This window comes from Oncorhynchus kisutch, linkage group LG24, assembly GCF_002021735.2.
Source record: "Oncorhynchus kisutch isolate 150728-3 linkage group LG24, Okis_V2, whole genome shotgun sequence".
Lineage (NCBI taxonomy): Eukaryota > Metazoa > Chordata > Actinopteri > Salmoniformes > Salmonidae > Oncorhynchus > Oncorhynchus kisutch.
The window spans coordinates 14,083,170-14,107,548 of record NC_034197.2 but is presented as its reverse complement, the minus strand read 5'-3'; the positions used below and the strand labels follow the sequence as shown (position 1 = coordinate 14,107,548).

The 24,379-nt window shown below is 41.5% G+C and overlaps 3 protein-coding genes across 6 annotated transcripts in view; 1 reads left to right on the top strand and 2 right to left on the bottom strand.

Moving 5' to 3' along the window:
* Window positions 1-7,894, bottom strand: part of LOC109869595 (diacylglycerol kinase alpha) — a 41,409-nt gene extending 33,515 nt beyond the window's left edge. Inside the window, exon 1 of the mRNA XM_020459830.2 lies at window positions 7,608-7,894. The gene's annotated coding sequence lies outside the window, so the exon portion shown is untranslated. The remainder of the gene's footprint in view (window positions 1-7,607) is intronic.
* Window positions 7,895-9,332: 1,438 nt separating this feature from the next.
* Window positions 9,333-16,462, bottom strand: LOC109869433 (E3 ubiquitin-protein ligase NRDP1). Its single transcript, XM_020459591.2, has 6 exons — window positions 16,146-16,462; window positions 13,355-13,470; window positions 12,842-13,113; window positions 12,281-12,416; window positions 12,054-12,157; window positions 9,333-11,731 (listed from the first exon to the last, which is right to left on the bottom strand). Exons 2-6 carry the CDS (start codon window positions 13,442-13,444, stop codon window positions 11,377-11,379), a joined length of 957 nt encoding a protein of 318 aa, XP_020315180.1. The 5' UTR covers window positions 13,445-13,470; window positions 16,146-16,462; the 3' UTR covers window positions 9,333-11,376.
* A 2,913-nt stretch (window positions 16,463-19,375) lies between these two features.
* On the top strand, window positions 19,376-24,338 carry LOC109869538 (zinc transporter ZIP10). Of its 4 annotated transcripts, none has more exons than XM_031803960.1 (12): window positions 19,376-19,572; window positions 19,713-19,778; window positions 19,972-20,172; window positions 20,462-20,724; window positions 20,893-21,079; window positions 21,306-21,483; window positions 21,699-21,868; window positions 22,027-22,155; window positions 22,422-22,497; window positions 22,590-22,826; window positions 23,013-23,203; window positions 23,457-24,338. In XM_031803960.1, exons 1-12 carry the CDS (start codon window positions 19,522-19,524, stop codon window positions 23,604-23,606), a joined length of 1,899 nt encoding a protein of 632 aa, XP_031659820.1. In that variant the 5' UTR covers window positions 19,376-19,521; the 3' UTR covers window positions 23,607-24,338. The 4 variants fall into 4 exon arrangements, with proteins under 4 accessions (XP_031659820.1, XP_020315330.1, XP_031659819.1 ...); XM_020459741.2 differs by having other exon boundaries at window positions 19,692-19,767; XM_031803959.1 differs by having other exon boundaries at window positions 19,692-19,778.
* The last annotated feature ends 41 nt before the right edge of the window (window positions 24,339-24,379 follow it).

Here is a 24,379-nt window from a genome sequence, read left to right as displayed (position 1 = left end):
GCTGGCATTTTCCCCATAAATTAGTGTGAACGTACCCGGTTTTGCCCACCAGATGCCACTGTTCCTGCTACCCTACTATCCATTTTGCTGTTCTCGTGTTTATTAAATCAATTACATTTTTACTTGTGATTAAAATAAATTAGATCATAACAAGTCAAGCCAGTCCTCCATGAAGGAAATTCAGTTTGTCCTTCTTTAGCAACTAATACTCCATCATTGAATAGTTCAAAGAAATAGGGATAGACCTCTCAAAGAGCTTCTATGTTGCAATTCTCACATGAAGACTCTTCCAACTAAGCCCAAACGTGTTATGGAGAAAATGCCTAGTGACTGTTGTGACAACCCTAATAATATAATACAATTATAAACCATTGCATGGCAGTCTTATGTTTTTAAATACAATTATTAGAAAACATTTTATATGTTGTGTGTTTAGTGACAGTTACCATTAAATCTAACCCAATACCATTACCACTGCAAAACACCACATAGTGTGTGTTTGTGAATTTTACCATTGAAGACCCTTAGTTGCAGACCATAAGCACTGCTGTAGCCTAATGGTTTGCTTGTTCTAATCCAGACTTTTTTTTAAGGCAATAAACAACACCTACAGGGTTGTTTCCTGGACACAGATTAAGTATAAGAGAAGTACCAACTGAATTGTTTCAAGGAGGTTTTGCTCGAATTGTGAGCACAACATTTTGTATTTTACCTTTATTTAACTAGGCAAGTCAGTTAAGAACAAATTCTTATTTTCAATGACAGCCTAGGAACAGGGGGTTTAACTGCCTTGTTCAGGAGCAGAATGGCAGATTTTTACCTTGTCAGCACGGGGATTCGATCTTAAAACCTTTCGGTTACTAGTCCAACGCTCTAACCACTAGGCTACTTGCCACCCCATTTATTAATTAATTTTTTTACTTCAAGTTTCAATAAAAAGGTTGTTATCATTTAGTAAACACAAGAGACCAGCAAAAATGTATAAAAGGGTGTGGCAGAAGCAGGAAAAACAGTATCTGTTGGGCAAAACCTGGTACTTTCACATTAATTTATGGGGAAAAATACAAGCTACTTCAATGGCTAATTTCTCTGAATAGGGGGGAGAAAACATCACAATATTCACTGAGAATACATTATAGTATGAATAAACTATACTCCAAACCGCAGCTTCATACTACTTTTCAAACAGAGAACAGATACTGTATTCTGGACATTGGGTGGGGCTTTGTGGGGTTTGGGGGTGTCTGTGGGTGGCTTTGAACAATTCTTATTGGACTCCTCACATCTTAATCATTGTTAAGAAGAGGTTTGGTCCAAATCGAATGTTGGGTACAATATTTGTTGAATATTATATGAATCCTATAAATTGAAATGGCCAATTTGGGTGCAATCAATTAGTTCAAATTGTCTTTCAACAAAATAATGTTGCAGGAATGCTTATCTGTTTTTAACGACAGAAACCATTTCAGAATGATCTGAGCTGGTGGGTGTCATGGCTTGCTGAAATAAAATGGAATGACCCTGTGTTCTTTATACTCCTGTGTATACAAGCAGCCACCTGTCCCTTCCTGGGCTAGGCAATTATTTTGGTACAATTTCCAGAAATCAATTCAACATTACTGATTATTCATCTGTACTTGGAAATATACATTGAATTTTGTGATGCAAGCAGATGAAGTCAGAAGGGAGTTCAGGAGAGGATCTGTGTACATTTAGTTTTTCTCTGCGCAGGTATAGATTATAAAACAACATATATTTTGTTTACCATATTGCAGTGCAGTAGGTATCCTAATTATCCTTCATATATTCAGTGTATATAACCTATAGTTTACATATAGGCAGTCCATCCTTACAAGGTTCATTTCAAGGTATAGCTGTGGGGATGAACTTTTTCCATGCATGCAAGCTGTCGAGACGCCCACACCCTTTGTCAAGGAAATCTACTGTTTTGTAACAGTTAGGCTAGAGAGCAACAACCAATCTTAAACTTTTGTTCAAATTTTGTGGTTGAAAAACAGTCGTTTGCTTTGCACCGTGTCAGCATGCCTCATACTTGTCATAGCTAGTTGTTTTTCAATAGAAACCAAAATATTTTCGGCACCAACCTAGATGATCTATAGAGATTACATCAGGTAGGTTAACAGAGGGAAGGAAGGGCATGCTTGGTTGCTATGGAAAGTGTTTCCCTAAGTCAGCTGCGGTCCGTCAGCGCATTTTCACGGGTGACTGACAGGAGGGGACCAGGGAGGGCGGGGGGAGCCCTCAGCCCAGCCAGCCAGCCGCTATGAGTGTTCCCCTGCGCCCACGCCTCTCCTCCCACGCTACTCAGCTCTACCCCTCTAAACTAAAAGGCCACACAGACTAGATTGCATTTCACATGCAGATGCTTGTACTGTGACTCATGCTGTGAGCGGGGAATACTCCCTCACTCTAAAAATGGACCCTTTACTCATGAGGTCACTTCTCAGGTTTCATACAAAATAAAAAATATTTTTGTTGTTGAGTGTTGACAACAGAGCTGGAGTGAAAATTCTTGATAATGAAGTTTGCGTTCCTGTAACTTCAACCTTTACTTGTTTAGTCTTCCTATTGCACCGACAGTATCTTTCTTGTACATTATCTGAATTGAGCGCAATTTCTAATGTCAGATCAGATTACTAATCAAGTTATTACATTTACAGAAATGTAATTATATTTGAGACAACAAATGTCAGATGTCAGGCAGGGTTTGTCTGAGTGGAAAAACATACTATGAATCACACATTTCTGTCAAATGTGGGCGAGACACAGCTTGTTGCCTTTTAATTTTTTATTTCTACCAAACAATGAGTGTATGGCCCATCACTCTTTTGACATAAAAAAAACATACACAACAGGCTATGGGTGGAGGCAGTCCCGTGGAACACTGTGGTGCTTTGAATACAGACGAAACACAAACCCGGCCTGCACTTGTGAGCGTGCGCCCTTCCCTTCTGTAACCACGCCACTTTCACTCTCTGAGCGTTGCTACGTGTTTGGAGGACCTTTTCTCCTCTGTTACTGTATGCCTGCCTTCATAAAACCATTTAACTGTACAATCTGTGCACAGGGAGCAAATTACATTTATTTTTTATTGTTTCCTAATCACGCTGTCAATTGGAAAAACACAAACACAGGGATAACTAATATTTAACAATCGACATTTCATTCATTTGACTATCCGCCATTTAATATTATAGTTAAACAATGTGCAATCAAGTATTGTTTTTTAAATTTAGCTGACTAAGATCAAGTAATATTCCTGAGAAGCGAATAACAATGCAAGTATCGAATTAAGATTGTAGGATGAATGAGTTCCATAATACAAGGCGAAACCATGAGTTACAAGGCAATACTGGCAAAAGCATAATTCTAAGCATGTAGATCTTAAAAGGTGCAAGACAAAGCATGAACTAAACACACCTGCTCAGACCAAACAGTCTATAAGAGGAGTATTTCAACCTTTTCTGGAGGGAAGGGGTGTCAAACTCATTCCATGGAGGGCCTAGTGTCTGCTGGTTTTTGGTTTTGTCCTTTCAATTAAGACCTAGACAACCAGGTGAGGGGAGTTCCTTACTAATCAGTTACCTTAATTTATCAATCAAATCCAAGGGAGGAGAGGAAACACGCACACTCGGCCCACCGTGGAATGAGTTTGACACGTGCAGAAGGGTGATAGCAGGGCAAGAGAGAACAAAAGACCTTCATTCCATTTATACTAGATCAGACTTGTTTATATTCAAAATCAATTGTTGACCAACCATAGACCAAACCAAAAGTAAAACAACTAAGATATCCAATCAGATAGAACCAGCCAACATCCTCTTGAAAGGGGATCACAACTAGGTGTGATAACCTAAGGGGGTGGGCTGAGTACAACAGAGATGTTTACTCTGAGCAGAGTAAAAATTACCACAAAGATACAGTACCAGTCTAAAGTTTGGACACACCTACTCATTCAAGGGTTTTTCTATTTTTTTTTACTATTTTCTACATTGTAGAATAATAATGAAGACATCAAAACTATTAAATAACACATATGGAATCATGTAGTAACCAAGTGTTAATTAAACAAATCAAAATGTGTTTTATATGAGATTTTTCAAAGTAGCCACACTTTGCTTTGATGACAGCTTTGCACACTCTTGGCATTCTCTTAACCAGCTTCACGAGGTAGTCACCAATCAGTTTTGTTGTCACAGGTAGGGGTGGTATACAAAAGATGGTCTTTTACCAAATAGGACTAAGTCCATATTATGACAAGAACAGCTCAAAAAAGCAGAGAAACGACAGTCCATCATTACTTTAAGACACGAAGTTCAGTCAATGCGGAGAATTTCAAGAACTTTGAACGTTTCTTCAAGTGCAGTCGCAAAAACCATCAAGCGCTATGATGAAACTGGCTCTCATGAGGACCACCACAGGAAGGGAAGACCCAGAGTTACCTCTGTTAGAGAGGATAAGTTCCTTAGAGTTACCAGCCTCAGAAATTGCAGCCCAAATAAATGCTTCACAAAGTTCAAGTAACAGACACATCTCAACATCAACTGTTCAGAGGAGACTACGTGAATCAGGCTTTCATGGTCAAATTGCTGCAAAGAAACTACTACTAAAAGGACACCAATGAGTCCAAATGAGCTATTTTTGGTTCCAACTGCCATGTCTTTGTGAGACACAGAGAAGGTGAATGGATGATTTCCGCATGTGTGGTTCCCACCATGAAGCATGGAGGAGGAGGCGTGATGGTGCGGGGGTGGTTTACTGGTGACACTGTCTGTGATTTATTTAGAATTCAAGTCACACTTAACCAGCATGGATACCACAGCATTCTGCTGCGATACACTATCCAATCTCGTTTGCGCTTAGTGGAACTATCATTTGTTTTTCAACAGGACAATGACCCAACACATCTCCAGGTTGTGTAAGGGCTATTTGACCAAGAAAGAGAGTGATGGAGTGCTGTATCAGATGACCTGTCCTCCACAATCAACTGACCTCAACCCAACTGAGATGGTTTGGGATGAGTTGGACCGCAGATTGAAGAAAAAGCAGTCAACAAGTGCTCAGCATATGTGGGAACTCCTTCAAGACTGTTGGAAATGCCTTCCAGGTGAAACTGGTAGAGAGAATGCCAAGAGTGTGCAAAGCTGTCAAAGGCAAAAGGTGGCGACTTTGAAGAATATAAAGTATATTTTGATTTGTTTAAAACTTTTTTGGTTACTACATGATTCCATGTGTTATTTCATAGGTGATGTCTTCACTATTATTCTACAATGTAGAAAATAGTTTTAAAAAATAAGTACAACCCTTGAATGAGTAGGTGTCCAAACTTTTGACTAGTACTGTATATTAAACATCATTACATTCATTTAGATGGCACCAAAGTTATCTTTAGATATCAACTTTCAGATAGAATAACACTATAGCATCCATGTTTGGTATCTAACACCTATTTCAAGTCAGTCCTTTGTGTAACCGATGTGAAAAGGCTAGCTAGTTAGCGGGGTGCGCACTAATAGCGTTTCAATTGGTGACTTCACTCGCTCTGAGACCTTGAAGTAGTTGTTCCCCTTGCTCTGCAAGGGCGCTGGCTTTTGTGGCGCGATGGGTAACGATGCTTCGAGGGTGGCTGTCGTCGATGTGTGCAGAGGGTCCCTGGGGCGAGGAGAGGGACGGAAGCTAAACTGTTACATTTGGATACTGTAGACTACTTGTCAATTAATTCCATGGAGGGCTGAGTGTCTAAGGGTTTCACTCCTCCCTTGTACTTGATTGACGATTTAAGGTCACTAATTTGTAAAGAACTCCCCTCACCTGGTTGTCTAGGTCTTTACTGAAACCAAAAACCTGCAGGCTCTAGGCCCTCCATGGATTGATTTTGACACCCCTGGTGTAAAAAGAGCAACATTTTGGCCCCTCCATGGGGAGGGCTGACTGGCCCTTGAGTTGTGTTCTTGTGTTCATGGGCCATTTGCCATACAGCCCCAGGTGACAGATAGACAATAAGTTGGGGGCAGGGCCTACACACATCTCTAGCTACACATCTCTAGCTCTATTGAACCCGGTTAGATTCATTTCATTTCTCTGCAACAACAGACAGAGAAGATCCTTTCCCAGTGTGACCCACTTCCTGATGCGTCTGTAATCTTGTATTTTTGCTTATTAACCAATAGGTTCACCTGACCAGGAATGCCTCTCTCTATGTTTTCCTGTGATTATTTACATATGCAGCATGATCTGTTAAGTATGACTTGAATAGGAGTCTAGCCAGTATTTCCACAATGTTTTTTTGTCTTCCTCTCCTTCAGTGTAGAGGGAAACCAGGAAATTGTAATTTTAACAAGAACTGATGACCTCACTTAACTTGAATGAAAATGCTGACACTACACTGAAATACAAAGTACAGCAAAGTATTTCTTCTTAATCAACCTCATTGTTATTTTAGCTAAATTCCATATTCATACATGTAAATGTATCAGTCAAAAAACTCTGTTTATAATTTTTGAGAATGAAATTGAACAATAAACACAATATCTTCTCACAACAGAAAAGCTATTAAAATGTTGAATGTTTGTAATTTGCATAAGGTTTTTATAGAATGTATTTATTCCCCAGACTGGTTTGTATAGTCTGTTTGTTTTTCTATATTATATTTTGAATTGCTTTACAATAAATAAATAAAAACTATTTAAACATTTTAAGAAAAACTACAATTTAAAAAATGGTTTTTCCATTGAGATGGCAATAAGATTATGTCTAGACAAAAATACATACACAAATTACAAAATTGAAAGTTGACTGTTTGTGGTTTCATTACCCATAAAGATGTAATATGGTATAGGAAACCTGATGAACATATATCAGAAGGTACAAGCAGCAGTAGTCATAATTCTAAATGATGCAAGTGTGATTATGTTGTGTGCTGAGCAATGTGTTGGTTTGTCAGCTGTTTTAGGTGACAACTAGGCTTGTTCTTCTCATAACAAGAACATAAATTGAAGAGACAAATTGTATTTTTTCCCACCAGTTATCCTGCATTGATAAATATTTGCAAGGATGTCAACATATTCCACCCATACAAGGCTCCTTGCATCAGGAATCACATAGAGGGATAACATTATCTACAGACAGGTGGAAAAAGTAAGCGGTCTGGTCTAAAATATTGAGCCATAATATAGAGGTGACAGTTTAACACCGCTATATCATAGTAGTAGGTTAGCCTATCCTAGGCTATACCACATTGCCTGTGCAACCTCCAGGCTAGCAAGCATGTCTAAAGGTTAAGTTATAGGTTAAGGTGAGAAACTTACCACTGGGACCATCAAGCTGTAGATGTAACCTAGTATCAGAGTAGGCTGCCACTCAAAAAGTAGCCTAGGTTTTGCCCACCGAGGGAACCAACTGAGATCATTTGGGCGAGGCGAGGGATAGTGTAATCTCTCTCTTGAAATATGTATCTTACCCACATTTATAAGCGGCGCAACGAATCATTCACAGGCAATATGTACGCAAAGTTGTAAACGGACATACACGATGAATTGAACTTCAGCCAGGGTGACTGAATGAGGGATGTTTTGAGCGTCAATTACCTATATTTCGCGATGATGAGCGTTGTCCGGCCGTCGTTCTTCTTCGAGCGGGTTGGAGTGCTCCTCGGCGAGGGGGCACAATTCAAAGTTTTAGACGCAGCAAGATGCCCGAGACAGTCTGTGATGGACGCTGCAATAAAGTGGTCTAGTTGTCAGCTTTCATTTATCCAGATAGAATAGGAAAGATTGCCTGACTCCCACGCCCGACTCAGTAATGTCCCCCTCCCGAGCAATAAAGCATAGCCTGAAAGCACCGCCTCGAACTGTCATCTGCGCGCACTTTGACCGACGCGGTGATGATGTACATTGGGCTTGCCCTGTTTACTCCAGTCTAGTGAATGGGTGTGGGTTCTTCTTTGATCATTTATGTGGGCTCGGCTATAGAGCAGCGATGGACAAATCCAGTTGCAGTCGATGACTTCCCTTTAGCCAATATTTTATTTTCAAAGCGCTGTGCGCACTACATCTTCGGCCAAGCGGTCTGGACCAGTTTGGCACAGGTGGATGAGCTCTGTAACAACAGCATGGTTGTTGGTAGGCTTACCGAGCTCCCAACTGCCTTGTTACAGTAGCCTATAATGCAACATAATGTATATGTCAGTGTGGCAGAAATCAGTCCCATAACAGGGTGTTGTTGAGGCAATGATGGATTGACAGCAGCCTAAATATTGATTATGCCTAACTATTGTCCTTTTGATGGCTTGCATTTATGAGGTTAAAGCACTGAACAAACAGATGTCCATTGTGACATCTGGTCCAACAATACAATTGTACTGGCATACAGGTAGAAGCTGTCTCAAGCCATTAGATCAGTGGCAGGGGGGGGGGGGGGGGTTGAGTTGTAATAGTTGAAATTGGGTAGTGCATAATCCGTTTTCCTCTTGTCTAGTCAGTCATTACATACCTTAGAGAGCTTTTTATAACCTGTCAGAAATGTCCAGATCAACTAGCCCATGTCAGTAACGTTTTTTAGCTAGGTTTTGTAGCCCATAGATTTTGTTGTAATGCTTGAGCCACTTAAATAGCACATGAACACACATTAGACATGGCAAAATGTATAGAATTGAAAGAAAATTTGCTTTAAAATGGCAAAATGTTCTCTACCCCATGACAAAATGTGTGGAATTGCAGGAAATAAGCTTTAAACCTGTGGAAGATGTTCCCCAATGCTGGAAGAGGGGCCTGAGATAAACAATTTGGGAACCCCTGCATTAGATATACATTTTTTATTTTGATTTAACCTTTATTTAACTAGGCTAGTCAGTTAAGAATAAATTCTTATTTACAACGACGGCCTACCCCGCCAAACCCGGACGACGCTTGGCCAATTGTGTGCCGCCCTATGGGACTCCCAATCACAGCCGGATGTGATTCAGCCTGGATCATTGAACACCAAATAATGAATCAGAGGATTTTCCGGCACAATAACAAAAACATGCCATTTGGCAAAGCACATGGCATTCCATCCATTCACAACAAAGGGAAGGATTTAAAAGGAAAGTCCTCAAAAGAGAGTATGGGCTGCTGGCCAGAGCTCAGCGGACACTGCTGCTGTAGACATACTGTACACAATGACTGTACTGACCATGTGGGTGTTTGTGTGGGTAGACAGACAGACTGCTGCTTAGACCCCTAATGATCAGAAACCATGACATATGGAGGCCCTGCTTGTAAATAGGGGTGACTTGATACTGTAAGAAAGTAGCCATACAACAGTACCATGAGTATCATCACAATTGCCATTTTATTTATTTTTGTCTCTACACCCAACCACACAAAGACACAGACAGAAAGACAGGAACAAAATATAGAATACAGAACAAAAGATTCACAATCCAAATTGATCTTCATTTAATTGACGTGTTTGTACATTATGGTTACACAAAGTAACATGAAGTTAATTTCCAAATGTTTGTCAGTGGTGTAAAGTAACTAAGTAAAATACTTGGAAGTACTACTCAAGTTGTTTTTTGGTGTATATGTACTTAACTATTTATATTTTGGACAACTTTTACTCCACTACATTTCTGAAGAAAATATGTACTTTATACTCTCATACATTTTCCCTGACACCCAAAAGTACACTCTACATTTCAAATGCTGAGGCAGGACATAAATATGGTGTAATTAATACACCTATCAATATAACGCGCTGTCATTCCTACTACTTCTGACCTGGTGGACTCACCAAACACAAATACTGCGTTTGTAAATGATGTATGAGTGTTGGTGTGCACCTGGCTGTCCGTAAATAAAATAAAAATTAAAAAGGAAATTGTGCCGTCTGGTTTGCATAATAGAGGAATTTGATGTATAGCATTTACATTTACTCAAGTATGAAAATTGAGTACTTTTCCCACCATTGATGTTTTTTTCTACTCCATGTCTTTAGATCAAGTCCCTTTTTGTTTGTTATTTTAGTTTCATTTAGTTAAAAAAAAGCCTTAAGAGAAAATTTTGGTTAAAACATCAAAAAAAATCACAAAAAAATCAAAAACACAAAAAAGCTTCAATCTTGATTGAAATAAAACAGATTAGGCTACACAATGTTACACCCCAAATGTTTAATGTCAGTTGGACCCAACTTGATGTTGACTATGTACAACAGAAGCAAAAGGACAATTATAAGCTTAAATTGTATTTACATAACACGAAAACATCTTCAAGCATATTCTTCCAAATAAATAAATAAAATGCATGGCACAAAAAAATATGCTAAACATCATGACATATTCACAAAAAAACAATGCTGGAGTGAGCAAAACATGTCCAAAGGTAGCATCCTGAAACACATGGCCAATGTTTACACAGATAGCCCAATTCTGATCTTTTTTCACAAATTTGACCAATCAGATCAGCTCTGAAAATGATCTGATGTGAAAAGATCTGATTGGCCAAAAGACCAATTAGTGGGAAAATAAATCAGAATTGTGCTTCCTGTGTGAACGCAGATGGAAACCAACAGACAAAAATTACATCGTCTGATTATTGTATAAGAAGAATAGCTAGAGTGTATATTTTTTCAATATAATATTTATATTTACATAATTTTTTATACTCATTTATTTACACAACAGAAGGCGTAGGATGGGGGAATCTAGAGAAACTTAGATCAGACAAAGCTTTTAATAGCACATTATGTGACTCTTGTAAACATTCCATCTTAGAATATCCTGGTTATTATCAGTTGTTCTTTTAAGAGGTGTATTTTTGGAAATGTCCTTTTAAGGCAAAGATATTAAGCTCATATGTAAGTAATACTCTTTTTCTGGTCATTTTAGGATCCTTTCAGATCTTCCATTCTGCTTAACCTCCACCCCTTTTCACGTTCATCTTTCAAGAGACAAACAATTACATAACCACTGTGAAATTGAAGAAGGAAAAAAAAGATGTCTGCCACTCTGGTATGCTCCCATGATGATTTAGTCAGACGCAAAAAAAGACAACGTTTCGATCCGAGTTGGATCTTCGTGGATCAAAACATCGTCTTTCTTTAGGGTTACATCACCATGGGAGCATACCATTTCTTTTTTCTTTGATACGTTCGTCTGTCCTGCACCTGATAAGTATGTATTTTTGTATTTTTATATTTTTTCCATCGAGAAATAGACCCATAATTTGTATGTTTTTAGAGAGGAGTATTTTTAAATATTTTTTAAGAGGAATAAATCCCTGACATAAATGTCTGCACTCCTCTCTGCCAAACTATACGAGACATTCTCCTAATGTTGGCTAGTTTCTTATAAAATCTCCTTCCCTCCTTGCGTTCTTATAAGATCTCCTCCACCCCATGGGCAAAGATCATGACCAGGCCAGGCTCTAGGATCATGTCCTCTCCCATGTGTTGATTCTCACAGGCCATCAACACCACCGCCTGTTTCCCAGGGATCCGCTTGGCAACGTAGTTCTCGTAGTAACGCCGGTTCATCTGCCGCGTCTCCAGCGTGGCCAGGCCCTGCGGCCAGTTGCGCTCGTGGGCATTCTCAATCAGGTCATTAACGATGGACAGAGGACAGCCGCTGTCGATGAGTGAACGCTTGATGACCGCCTGGAGAACTGCATCTGGCGTGGAGATCATCCCACCCCAGCGTGTCACCCGTGCAGGTTGGAGGGAATTTACCCATCTGTTGGGCAGGAAAGGAACAGGTGAGATGGGGAAATAGGGAATTTACCCATCTGTTGGGCAGGAAAGGAACAGGTGAGATGGGGAAATAGGGACTTGTTTTTATAGCTCGAAAGAACTTTGTGTTAATACTGCTGATGTAAAAAAGGGATTTATTCAATTTGATGAAGTTCAGGGTGATTTAAGTGGTTGTACACACTGATAATTTAAACAAACAATATCTAAAACCCAGTAAATAGATGACGCTTGCTGAAATAAAATGCTGAAACTATGTAAAAATATCATAAAAGGACAGGGCCAGGGGAACAGGAGAGTAAACTCACTCCAGGATCTCGTTGTACTCAATGCTCTCCTCCAGGTTCTGCATGTTGGGGTTGGCGCTGCGTATTGCTCTCATGTAGGCTTTTAGCAGCTGGATGTCCCGTTTCTAACAGAGAAAGACAGACACATTATATTCCTGACCTTTGAGGAACAGAGCACTAATGGATTTTTATGAATTACGCATTTGCATATGTTTGTACGCTGTGTGTGTGTGTGCGTGTCTGTTTACTTGTTCCCCCAGCTGATGCTTGTGCTCTACAGCATTCTTCTCCAGTTCAGAGATCTTGGTCTGCTGCTGCTGTACCACGCCACGTAAGTGCCTGATGCAGTTGTGGTTGCACATCTCATCTTTTGGCATTTCTAACCTGTAGAGAAATTGTGACATTATGAAATTAAAGCCACTAGATCACTCAATTTGTATTTTATTTAACTAGGCAAGTTAGTTAAGAACAAATTATTATTTACAATAACGGCCTACCCCGAACAAACCCTAACCTGGATGACGCTTGGCCAATTGTGAGCTGCCCTATGGGACTCCCAATCACGGCCGGTTGTGATACAGCCTGGAATCGAACCAGGGTCTGTAGTGACGCCTCTAGCACTGAGATGCAGTGCCTAAGACCTCTGTGCCACTCGGGAGCCCCCACTCTAGAGACCACTACAAGACCAGATACGGTCACATTCTGCAGTTGTGGTGCGGCATGCCCAGGAACTCAAAAGTCATAGCCATGTTTTTCATTCTGGCCAGTCTGTTCTACTCTGCTGTGTAATGTGCTCTAAGGTGACTCACCCACAGCCCTCCTCACAGTTGATGGGCCTTTTGGGGTTGTGCTCACAGTCCTTCAGGTGAGACTGAAGTTGATCTAGCCGCAGTGTGGCTGTGCAGCCGAAGCCAGCATTGTCACAAGCAATCTGGAGTTTGGAGAGCATGTTGCGCATGATGCGGGGCACGGGCCGGAGGTGAGCCAGTGTCACCACCGTACGGTCCACAGGACAGATCTGCTGTTGATTGAACCACTGGGTGATGCAGGCGTTGCAGAAGGCATGCTCACAGTGTGGGGCCTACATGTGAGAGAAAATAATGAGAGGAGATGGAAAAGGGTAAAGAGGTAGGGGGAAATAAGTATGTTTTGTAATAAAAATAAGAATTAAATCAGTAGGTCTTTATCCCAGAAATAGGTGACTAGCTGAGAGGAAAGTTCGATTTTTTTGTAATAAAAATAATAATTCAATTGATAAAAGGAATTAACAATTCCTTGCACGGCCTGGCTGAGAAGGGAAGAGGGAAATGTAGGGCACTAACCTGCACTGGCTCCTCCAGTACCATGCTGCAGATGGGACACAGCAAGTCTTCATCCACCTCCCCTTGGAACCTGGTGACGTCATACCCCATGGCACATCACTGAGACACACACGTTTCTGCAGAATACAAGCCGGGTAGGTGAGTCACTGCCTGGAGAAAATCCATTTCACAATGCAAACCTGTCTAGAGGACTGTTTATGGCATATCTGCAAAAGCAATGCAGCAAAACGAACATACCCCATCCTGTGCAAGGAACAGAACTTCAAGCCTTGTTTTGTTGTTACCGTATTTTTAGCATCGTAAACAACCTCAGCTATATCCTCATGCTAAACAATGTCGAGTGGCTCAAACCAGTAGCTTAAGAGAACTAGTGAGAAAACAGAAAAGCAGTGCTATCACACAAATGGCCCTCATTTCTCCCATTCAGCAGGACTGTCAAAGGTCACATGGAGTGGCTTTGATGAGACATTGTATTGGGAGACATACACAATCAGACACATAAGCCTAACTTTCTAGGCATTTACTTAGAAATGATATCATGGTAATGACACAGAACTTAAACCTAAGACAGTACAGTATGGTTTGAAACTCCACAATTACTATCCTTGGGGCTGCAGCCAGGGTGGGAAATTAACATTATGGTCCACCAGCCACTGTGGCAGGTAGATTTTTTATTCTTTTTAAACAGCCACTGAGATTTTTTTTTACCTGTCAAAACATTGTTTTCACTATAATTACACCAAAAATCACCACAGAAAAAAATGGATCAGCATGCTTTCTATCGTTTCTAAAACAAGAAATGTATTACTAATAAGAAATAATGGGATACATTTCTTAAATTTCATTACATTTGTGACCTGTGTTTTAACCAATGTACATTAAAATAAACAATTTAGTATTACAATCTAAATGTACCTTTAATCCAACTGTCTGCATATTTCAAGATATGGCATATGAGTGTGCAGTGAGACATGGGTTGAATGATACTTGTGTCAATTATCTTGAAAAAACATGCACTTAAAAAATGGAAATCAACCAGTCCTCCATCTTTAATACAATGGAAATGTCAAATGCTTATTATCTAAATGTTGAAAGTGCGTGGGTAATAGAGAGAAAAAACAAAATGGTGCGGTTTGAGGCCATGTGGCGGAGAATGATGCAGGCGCTGGGTATGGGGGTGTGAGCATGGGGATCTGGGCAGGAGTTATGTTGTGGATGTTTGTGTGCGTCTGTCTGTGGATATATATATATATATATATAATTAAAAACATTTTTGTTTTTTTAATCTCTAACAGTTCTTCAAATGAACATCAAGAATCAACAAAGTGCCTGCCCTGCCAAAAACAGCTGAGTGATACAAATGATTCATTATGATTGTTCAGGGCTCTATGCTGACATTTCTTTTTTTAACAAGTACATGATGTGCTCCTATGTAAACATATAGAAGAAGCACACAAATAAATCAAAGTATTAGAGCGTTTTAATGACTAAACGTCCATGTATAACAGTTTTTTGGGAGTTATCCATGCTCAATCATTAGGTGAGATTTGCTCCAGGGTGGCGCAGTGGTCTAATAAGGCCCTGCATCTCAATGCAAGAGGAGCCACTACAGTCCCTGGTTCGACTCCAGGCTGTATCACATCCAGCCCGTGATTGGGAGTTCCATAGGGCTGCGCACAATTGGCCCAGCATTGCCCGGATTTTGCCGTCATTGTCAATAAAAATGTATTCTCAACTGACTTGCCTAGTTAAATAAAAGGTTTTTAAAAAGTGTTTAAAAAGACAAAACATTTTAGCTAACCCTTTAAGGGACGGACCGTTACCGTGGTAACTTCAGCACTCGCTTGTCTGTGGCGGAAGAAAAAAAAATCACCAACTGCGACGTCTTCCTGGCAGCAAACTCAAAGTAACATTGAAAAACAACCTAACATGAACAAAACGATGTAACTGGCCAAGAAACACGAGGAGTGTCACACTTTAGTACTATTTCTTGTCAAAACTAACCATTTATACATGTGGGTTTTGGATTAAAAACACTACCCAAATGCTCAGTGTGACGTGGCCGGTGAAATAGACATTCTTACCCCGCGATTGACTAAATCTGCCCGCATTTGGCGGGTGTTAATTTCCAACCTTGGTTGCAGCTGCTGCTTTGGCATACAGAGGATGAAGAGACGGGGCATTAAATAGTTTGATCTGACTAGGGCCTGTTTTCTGGGTGGTGACTAAGAGCCTGCTGATTAACACAATAGTGTAATCACAACTAGCTACCATAGATGATAGATTGTAGCCTAAACAATCAAATGGAGAACATCTCTGCTTTAAACCCTTGCTGCCTAGCCTCCCATATTTGTTGTCCCACTCACAGCTGACTTGTGACACATTTTCAATATGGCAGGCAGCAACACTACACAGAAGACTGGGAGGGATGGTTAAATAAGATATCTTATATCTAGCTGAAATTATAGGACATTTTACAGACTGTGGCTTTAATGAAATGCGATAGCTAGCTAGCGGTCTAACAGTTAGACCTGCAGCTTATAAATGTGAGTTATACTAACGTTCGTTAGCAAGCTGCCATCAAAGAGAGTCAACGTTAGTTTAGAAAATAAGTAAAGCCAACTAGCTAGATAGCTAGGCTAGCCATCACTAGATCAACCTAGCACTGCAGCTGACTAGCTTGCTAGGCCAACTGTTGGCTATATCAGCACGTTCTTGTTGACATTGCTAATGTTATCTTACTGTAACCCGTTTTCAAATTAAATATTCTGTTATCGGCATAAACACTTACGTCCTTGAAGAGCAAGCAAAATGATTGCGACAATTTCCGTAATTTCAGACCTCTGCTGACAGCTAGCTAGCCTCCAGCCACATCAGCTAGCCTAAGTAGGTTGTTGCTGGTTTGGCAAGCAAGCCACTCCGCCTCCTCAACCCGACAGGGGGGCGTCGGAGATGATTGAAATCAAATTATATATTAAAACATGTAAGATAAATAATTGTATACAAAAACATCTGTAGATATTATTGAAAATAAAAACAAGGCAACAGTGAACATGTCGTCCCCTACGAATGATGCAGCGCCCCCCCTTGAGCCAAGTGAAATATCGCGTGTGACTAACACATTTCAGTTAATTACGGACTTGAGCCAATCATTTTAATTTTGTATATGGGGGATTGCAATGGCAAGACGCATCACTCATCCATGTGTCTTCCAAATCAGGCCAGTGCTGTCTTAAATATCGCGTGTGACTAACACACAAACGAATGGGGGTGGAGAAAGATCCACAGTCTCCGATTTCATCGTGGGGACCATTATCACTAAATCTGGTTTGTAATTCAACGTGGGTCATTGGATGTGGGCCCTTCGGGGCTTCCTGTGGAAGTGGCTGACTCCTAAGGTCCCTTGCAAGACTACCTATTTGGGGCACTGTCCTCTGTGTTCTCTTTTTTTGTGGGAAGGTGACTGTGCCTCTTGTCAGGCCTGGGTCTAGACCACCATCATATTTTGGCTCCCATGGGCCGTAGATGAACCAGCAAAGACGGTGTGCTGGCTCTGGGGTTCAAGACAGAATTCTCCCCTTTGGACTTTTCTGACTATCATCGTCCGACTCATAATCTATTATCCCATTAGGTCTACTCATTCCGGTCTTTCATTAAGAGATTTTACTATTTACCTGTAATGTATTCTTCAACATTTAAGTGATAACGACTTGCATACAGTAGGCCTATCACCAGAAAGGTTGAGAGAATTAGACTATTCTTTTTGTGAAAATTCAATCAACTCAACACTTGTCAAATCAAATCCCATTTTACTTGTCACATGTGTCGTAAACAACAGACATGGACTAACAGTGAAATGCTTACTTACAGGCCCATCCCAAAACAATGCAGAGAGAAATAAAAAAGAGAAATAATAGAAAAGTAAAACATGTAAAAGTAATGATAGATACACAATGAGTAACAATAACTTGGCTATATACAAGGGGTACCAGTACTGAGTCTATGTGCAAGGGTACAAGTTAATTGAAGTAGATATGTACTAGGAATATAACTAGGAATAAAGTGACAGATATTTAAATAGTGACATACGCTGCTGCTACTGTTCACTAACTATTTAGCAGTTGTATGGCTTGGGGGTAGAAGTTGTCCAGGGTCCTGTTGGTTCCAGACTTGGTGCATCGGTACCGCTTGCCCTGCGGTAGCAGAGAGAACAGTATATGAAAGGAGGACCAAGGCACGCTTCATATAATGAATTAAAATGCCTTTATTAGTATGGCATGTTCAATAGAAACAAAGTTTCAGGGTCCCATTCCCTGACGAAGTTTTGGCCTTCTTCAGGGAGTACCAAAAAAAAGGAATACAATGTCCTCTTTGTATTCCTTTTTAAAATGATTATTTCTTTAACTTCCTGACGAAGGCCATGCAGCCGAAACTCGTCGGTAAAAGAAAACTGTTTCTATTGAACATGCCATACTAATAAAGGCATTTTAATTCATTATATGAAGCGTGCCTTGGTCCTCCTTTCTTCTTGATGACCAATTTACCCCTTTTACCAAAGAGCACCTTCTATCTACCAAAATGTACTATTGTGTAACTTAGTAGCGCTTCCCTTCCTCCTCTTTCTAACAGAACAGTATATGACTTGGGTGGCTGGAGTCTTTGTCAATTTTTAGAGTCTTCATCCGATACTGCCTGGTATAGATGTCCTGGATGGCCTGGAGCTCAGCCCCAGTGATGTACTAGGCCGTCTGCACTACCCTCTGTCGTGCCTTGCAGTCGGATGCCAAGGAGTTGCCATACCAAGCGGTGATGCAGCCAGTCAAGATGCTCTCAATGGTGCAACTGTAGAACTTTTTGAGGATTTAAGGGTCCATGTTAAATATTTTCAGCCTCCTAAGGGGGTAGCGGTGTTGTCTAGCCCTCTTCACAACTTTGTTGGTGTGTTTGGGCCATGATAGATCCTTAGTGATGTGGACACTGAGGAACTTAAAGCTCTCAACCGATATGAATGGGGGCGTGCTAGGGCCCTCCGTTTCCTGTAGTCCACGGTCAGCTCCTTTGTTTTGCTGACATTGAGGAAGAGGTTGTTGTCTTGGCACCACACTGCCAGGTCTCTGACCTCCTCCCTATAGGCTGTCTCATCGTCGTCGGTGATCAGGCCTACCACCGTCTGGCCCTCTGGGACATGTCCAATCTCTTGAAGCACTTCATGACGACAGCCCCATCACACTTACACCGTTCATCATGAAGGTCTTCGAGATGCTGGTCATGACCCACATAAAGGCCAGCATAAGAGCACACTGGACCCACTCAAATTTGCCTACCACTCCAATAGATCCACGTAAGTTGCCATTTCCATTGCTATTCACATGGCCGTAACACTTCTGGACAAGAGGAACACCTATGTGATAATGGTGTTCATTGACTACAGTTCAGCATTCAACACTATTTTTCCCTACAAGCTCAAAGCCCTGCGTCTGTATACCTCCCTCTGCAACTGGATCCAACAACACCACCTCCATACCGACTCTTAACACAGGGGCCCCCCAGGGGTGTGTCCTCAGTCCTCTGATGTACTCCCTGTTCACCCATGACTGCATGGCGTTGCACAACACCAACTCCATCATCAAGTTAGCTGACAATACCATGGTTGTAGGCCTGATAAACAACAATGACAAGTCAGCCTATAGGGAGGAGGTAAAGGTAAGTGAACTGGCTGAACAACCAAGAGTATAACTTGTTTCTGTTTTTTGTTTTATTTTCTACCTCTGGATCATTGGTCTTAATTTTAAGGTAATGGTTAGGCATAAGGTTAGCAGTGTGGTTAAGGTCTGAGGTTAACATGCACAGGAAATCTTATACGTTCTGTTCTGAGATAATCAGTCAATTAACATGACCTTTATGAATTATGAAGCCTTTATGTTCTTGTTTTGAGTACATAAATACTTCAACATTGACAAAATGTGACGGCTGATGAAGATTATCTCATAGAACAAAACGTATATGAGCTCCTAAACCTGCGTTGAACACAGACCGTCGGCGTTTATAAAACATCCATATGCTTTGGCCAACGAGACATGGCAGTTAGCCTCCGTTAGTGGCTATAAAAAGATGCCGTTCTCTTTAACGCCATTCCGTTCTAGCCAGGACATGGATATACTGAGGTTATGAACATTTCTCACGAGCCTTGGGCAATTCATCCTGCTTCATTGGAGAAGGTAGGTCAATTGCTGTTATCAATGCTTTGCGGCCTTATCTGTTTCATGACTCGGCTGTAAATGAACGAGTCGTTATAATATTAACTCAAAAAAACTAAGACTCACCCCCCCACAACCAGACTCTTCAATCCTCTAAGCAGCAGGACAAGATAATATGTATTTCGAGACTGGTGAAAGCAACGACGAACAACCCACGTGAGTTGCCTGTAAGGCCCCCCAAGAAATTTCAGGTTTTGTAGGTTCGCTGACCTGTCAAATGTTTTGGCATTCAGCAACTGTACCAGTTTCTATTTTGCGGACTAAATGAGGAACAAACTGACAACGTTCATTAAGGAGTTATTGAGACATTTCGCGGTACCTGATTTTAATGAACTTGCCTCTTCATATTCATTTTTGCAGTTAATCTATAGGATGTCACCTCTACTGACGCTCGCCGTGGGACTATTTTTCTGTCTGCCTCTGCTGGAGTTTGGGGCAGGGGCGCGACTTTCTCTCAGTGGCACAATGAAAACACCATGGAATATGACAGACAGGATATCAAATGGTAGCCGACAAGAGGGATCGACATCTGAACATTTAGATGAGGCTTTTGAAGAGCAGGTGAGACTATTGTGGAAGACAGGCTATACCAGTTTGTATTGTCTCCAGGCCTCTGAAATGTCTGAATTTGGCCTCAATAGATCAGCACTACGTAATTTAGAGTTGATATGGTCACAAGTTAACCTTTGAGACACTGCTGTCAACAACACTAAATCAATTTTGTGTGTTGTTAAAAATGGCCTACTCTAATAGTTTAACAATGCCAGTATTTTACCACGGATGATTATTGCTCTTTCTGATCCGTTCAGCTGTCCATTTACTCTTGTAAAATACCTGTCTTTTTTTCCAGGTCTTCTACTTGCAGCGTCTGTTCCATCAGTATGGAGACAATGGGACCCTGACCTATAAGGGCCTGCAGAAGTTACTGGGCAGCCTGGGACTAGGGCAGGTCAGTGTGTTGGAGATCAGCCACCGAGGGTCGCGGCACAACCATAACACTCTGACACAACCTCACCCTCCTCAAACACAATCTCATGACCATGACGATCAGGAAACCGACACCCCCAGTCCCAGTAGGCCTATTCAACCACCCCCCTCTGCAAACGCAGCCAGGTGAGAAACTGATATTACAACTGATTTGATCCCATGATTGTTAGAGATATCGAGCCACTTTTGAAGTACGGAAGTTTAGCATTTGTGCTCATCCGGTTATGAGTAGTTAGTTACGCAATGACACCTGAATAAACTGTGCTGCTTCTTCTTCTCAACCCCCTCTGAAAGAACCCCACAGCCTGGGATATCGGGGTCTGCTGGATCTAGGTATGAAGAGGGCACCACATTATCCTCTGATCATGGGATTAAGGAAGAGGTCCTTCCGTGGTCCCCTATTGCACACTCTATTCCTGTCCAAGGAATGTTTAACTCCCTTGTGTCAAATCACCCCACTCAGAGGCATCTTCACGGGAACGTGAGTAGTCAATAAAAGACAATTGATCTGGTTAATGTTTTGTGCCAAACGCACAAAGTTCACAACTAAATTCTGCTTACTGTTCTTGGCTAAATGTTATCCTCCTCAGGTTTTTATTTGACATGGTTATTTAAAGGGAGTTAATGAGAAAATTCGCTATCAAAACAATCCCCTTACATAAACAGTTTCTGTGGACATTGAATACTTTTAACCCTTTCCTTTTCAGTGTCTGAACGTTACTCAGCTCTTGTGGAATTTCGGTTTGGGAAAGGCACCCCACATCACTCCTGCCCACTTCACCCTCCTGTGCCCAGCCCTGCTGTACCAGATTGAAAGTGGTGTTTGTCTACGCCACCCAGAGACTGATGGGGCGGAGTCAGAAAGGAGTGTGACTTTCCTCAAAGGTGCATTTATGAAACTAGATACCAACTATGAGGGAATGATTTATTGATATAGGATGTTTTAAAAAGTAATGTAACCTTTTACAACTTGGAGCATAACTTAACAGTTAGGATACACTAAGACTTAACATAACCCTGGAAACTACAATACCCTATTGTTTAAGCAGAATGAATACAACATCAAAATGAATATAATATTATTATTTTTTTCTTCGCAGCTTTGGGATGGAGCTCCTTAGCTCTGGCTGTGATCAGCCTGCCGTCTCTGCTGTCTTTGAGCCTGGTTCCCCTTCTTCCCCCTGCCCGCTTACACTCCTTCCTCTGTCCAATGACAGCCTTGGCTGTGGGGACGCTGTGTGGAGATGCCCTGCTGCATCTCCTGCCTCACGTAAACACCCTACCAAACTGTCAAACACTACATGCATACCAGTGCTACTGTCTCTGTTTAGTCATGGAGGGTTAAGTTGTCAAATCTAGTAGTAAATATAAGTTTAAAATGAAATGCGTTGAATGAAAACCATGTCTTGTTTTATCTGTGTCCTGCAGACTAAGACTGGGCCACTCTCAAGCCACTCTGAAGAACAGGACTCCATACTGAAGGGCCTTTGTGTGCTGGGAGGGTGCTACCTCCTCTTCATCTTCGAGAGCCTTCTAGGACTGAGGACCCATTATAAGGTTAGCTGGATTTAGAGAATAACGGGAAGAGTTTGAAGTTGTGCCACTGTTTTATGATACACTGTGCATAGTAGTCATTGGGAGATTCTCAATTGCATACTCCTTGCGTCCTCCTTGCCTCCTCAAAATCCATTGGATGAGAAAGCCCGAGGTCCCGCCCCTCTGACCATCTCCTCCAATGGGTTTTGAGGCAGCGAGGAGAGAGGACGCGAGGTGTATGCAATTGAGATTTCACATGGAATGTTTAAATTTGTTTTTGTCATCAGAAAGTTAAGAGGAAGCGGAAGCAGCAGAACACCACTCTAAATCCTGACCCAGAGAGGGAGCTTACTGCTCTGCAGAGTGAGTTGGAATGTAATACTTAAGTAACTTGAGAGCATTTGAGTTGAACCGTTGCATTGTAAAACATCTTTCTCATCCCTCCCGTTCTTCAGGCCCCACTGTTCTTGAGCAGACACATTCCACTGAGCAGCATAGTCACGGTCATTCACACAGCCCACCTGGCCAGGAGCAGGTTGGGATGGGAAGCTTGGTGTGGATGGTGGTTATGGGAGATGGGGTACACAACCTTACTGATGGACTGGCCATTGGTGCTGCATTCTCTCAGAGTCTGGCTGGAGGTCTCAGCACCACCATAGCTGTGTTCTGCCATGAGCTTCCTCACGAGCTAGGTAGGTAAACACGAACATCTCACCTTTTTGTGAGGTGCATGTAAAAACAGAGATGGGTGCAACACATACAAGCATTGCACATCGACATGCCCTTCAAAAGTTTAAGCCTGGTACTATAATGTTTCAGGTAGACCTTTGTAATGAGTATGCGACTATCAAATTGATATATTGTGTTTCTCTTTGCAGGTGACCTGGCAGTGCTGATGGGAGCAGGGTGGCCTGTTCGTAGACTGGTTATCTTCAGTGCTATATCAGCCCTACTGGGTTTTGTAGGCTTGCTAATTGGCTCTGTCCTGGGCCACCAGTCAGCCCACATTTCCCCCTGGATCCTCACCCTCACCGCTGGGGTCTTCCTCTATGTGGCCCTCGCTGACATGGTGAGTCACTACAGTGGAAGGAGTTCCACACCCGTTTCACATTATCGGGGCAACATGAACCGCACTGTGCTGGGTCGGATATTTCCTTTTCACATCGTTCTTTCCAGCATGGTTCCAGCAACTACAGTGGCTGCGTAACCAGGCCAGCACAGCTCGGCTTAGTGTGAAAAGGCATTTTACAGACAACTGTGTGTATTAATTTGGTCAGTTTAATAATGCTGCATTTGTCATATTTTATCCTCTTGCTCAATAGTTGCCTGAGATGCTTCATGGTGATCCTGGCCCGATGGGTCCCTGGACTCGCTTCCTGCTACAGAACCTAGGCTTGTTGGCAGGGGGCGCAATCATGTTGTGTATTGCTCTGTTTGAGGACCATATTGCCTTCAACCTGGGTGACGTATAATTCAATGAAGGATATGAGTGGATCAGATTCTAAACCACTGGATTGGTTACTCTTTCAACTGAAGTGCAATTGGCCAATACCAAATGACTTCTTATCAGAGTAGACTTTGGTCCAGGAGGTAATTTGCATTACTAAAGGCCTGAAAAACATGATTTTAAGATGACATCAAGTACCAGCTTCGCTTTAAAGCACTCTGGATGCGTTTACACCAGCAGCCCAATTCTGATCTTTTGCCCAATTATTGGGGAAAACGCTTTACATTTAGCAGACGCTCTTATCTAGAGTGACTTACAGTATTGAGTGGATACATTTCTTGTCCCACGTGAGAATCGAACCCACAACCCTGGCGTTGCAAGCGCCATACTCTACCAACTGAACCACACAGCCCGACACAGTTTGATGGTTAGTGTGATCACGTGGAAATCAGCCTTGCAGGACCAGATGACCAAGAGAATGACCCTACACTGATTTTGCTTGCTTAAATGTTTTATGAACCTGAGGATTTTTTTTTCCTTCCTAAAATGTACTGTGCAACTTGTTTTCTACCGTTTATGAACATTGATTCATTTCAATGCGAGTCTTAATCCTATTTCAGAATGATTTGCAGTGGTTGAACCATACAGGCCGGAATAGAAGAATGTGAAGTTTCAATATCCAATTAAATCTTTTTAATCTTGAATACTGTATAACCATGTCAGCAATTCAATAAAAAGGTGGCCCTTTTATATTTGGCATTGAATCCAGAGCACTTCTCTTTCCACATCTAGGATTCA

What these genes read in the sequence shown, in the direction of transcription:
- LOC109869433 (XM_020459591.2), bottom strand. Translation starts at nt 13,444, where the DNA reads ATGGGGTATGACGTCACCAGGTTCCAAGGGGAGGTGGATGAAGACTTG. An exon ending in TACTGGAGGAGCCAGTGCAG is followed by an intron (nt 13,114 to 13,354) that starts GTTAGTGCCCTA and finishes TCTCACATGTAG; the next exon opens with GCCCCACACTGTGAGCATGC. An exon ending in GAGTACAACGAGATCCTGGA is followed by an intron (nt 11,732 to 12,053) that starts GTGAGTTTACTC and finishes CCTGCCCAACAG; the next exon opens with ATGGGTAAATTCCCTCCAAC.
- LOC109869538 (XM_031803959.1), top strand. Translation starts at nt 19,522, where the DNA reads ATGAACATTTCTCACGAGCCTTGGGCAATTCATCCTGCTTCATTGGAG. An exon ending in GAGTGTGACTTTCCTCAAAG is followed by an intron (nt 21,484 to 21,698) that starts GTGCATTTATGA and finishes TTTTCTTCGCAG; the next exon opens with CTTTGGGATGGAGCTCCTTA. An exon ending in TGAGCTTCCTCACGAGCTAG is followed by an intron (nt 22,827 to 23,012) that starts GTAGGTAAACAC and finishes TTCTCTTTGCAG; the next exon opens with GTGACCTGGCAGTGCTGATG.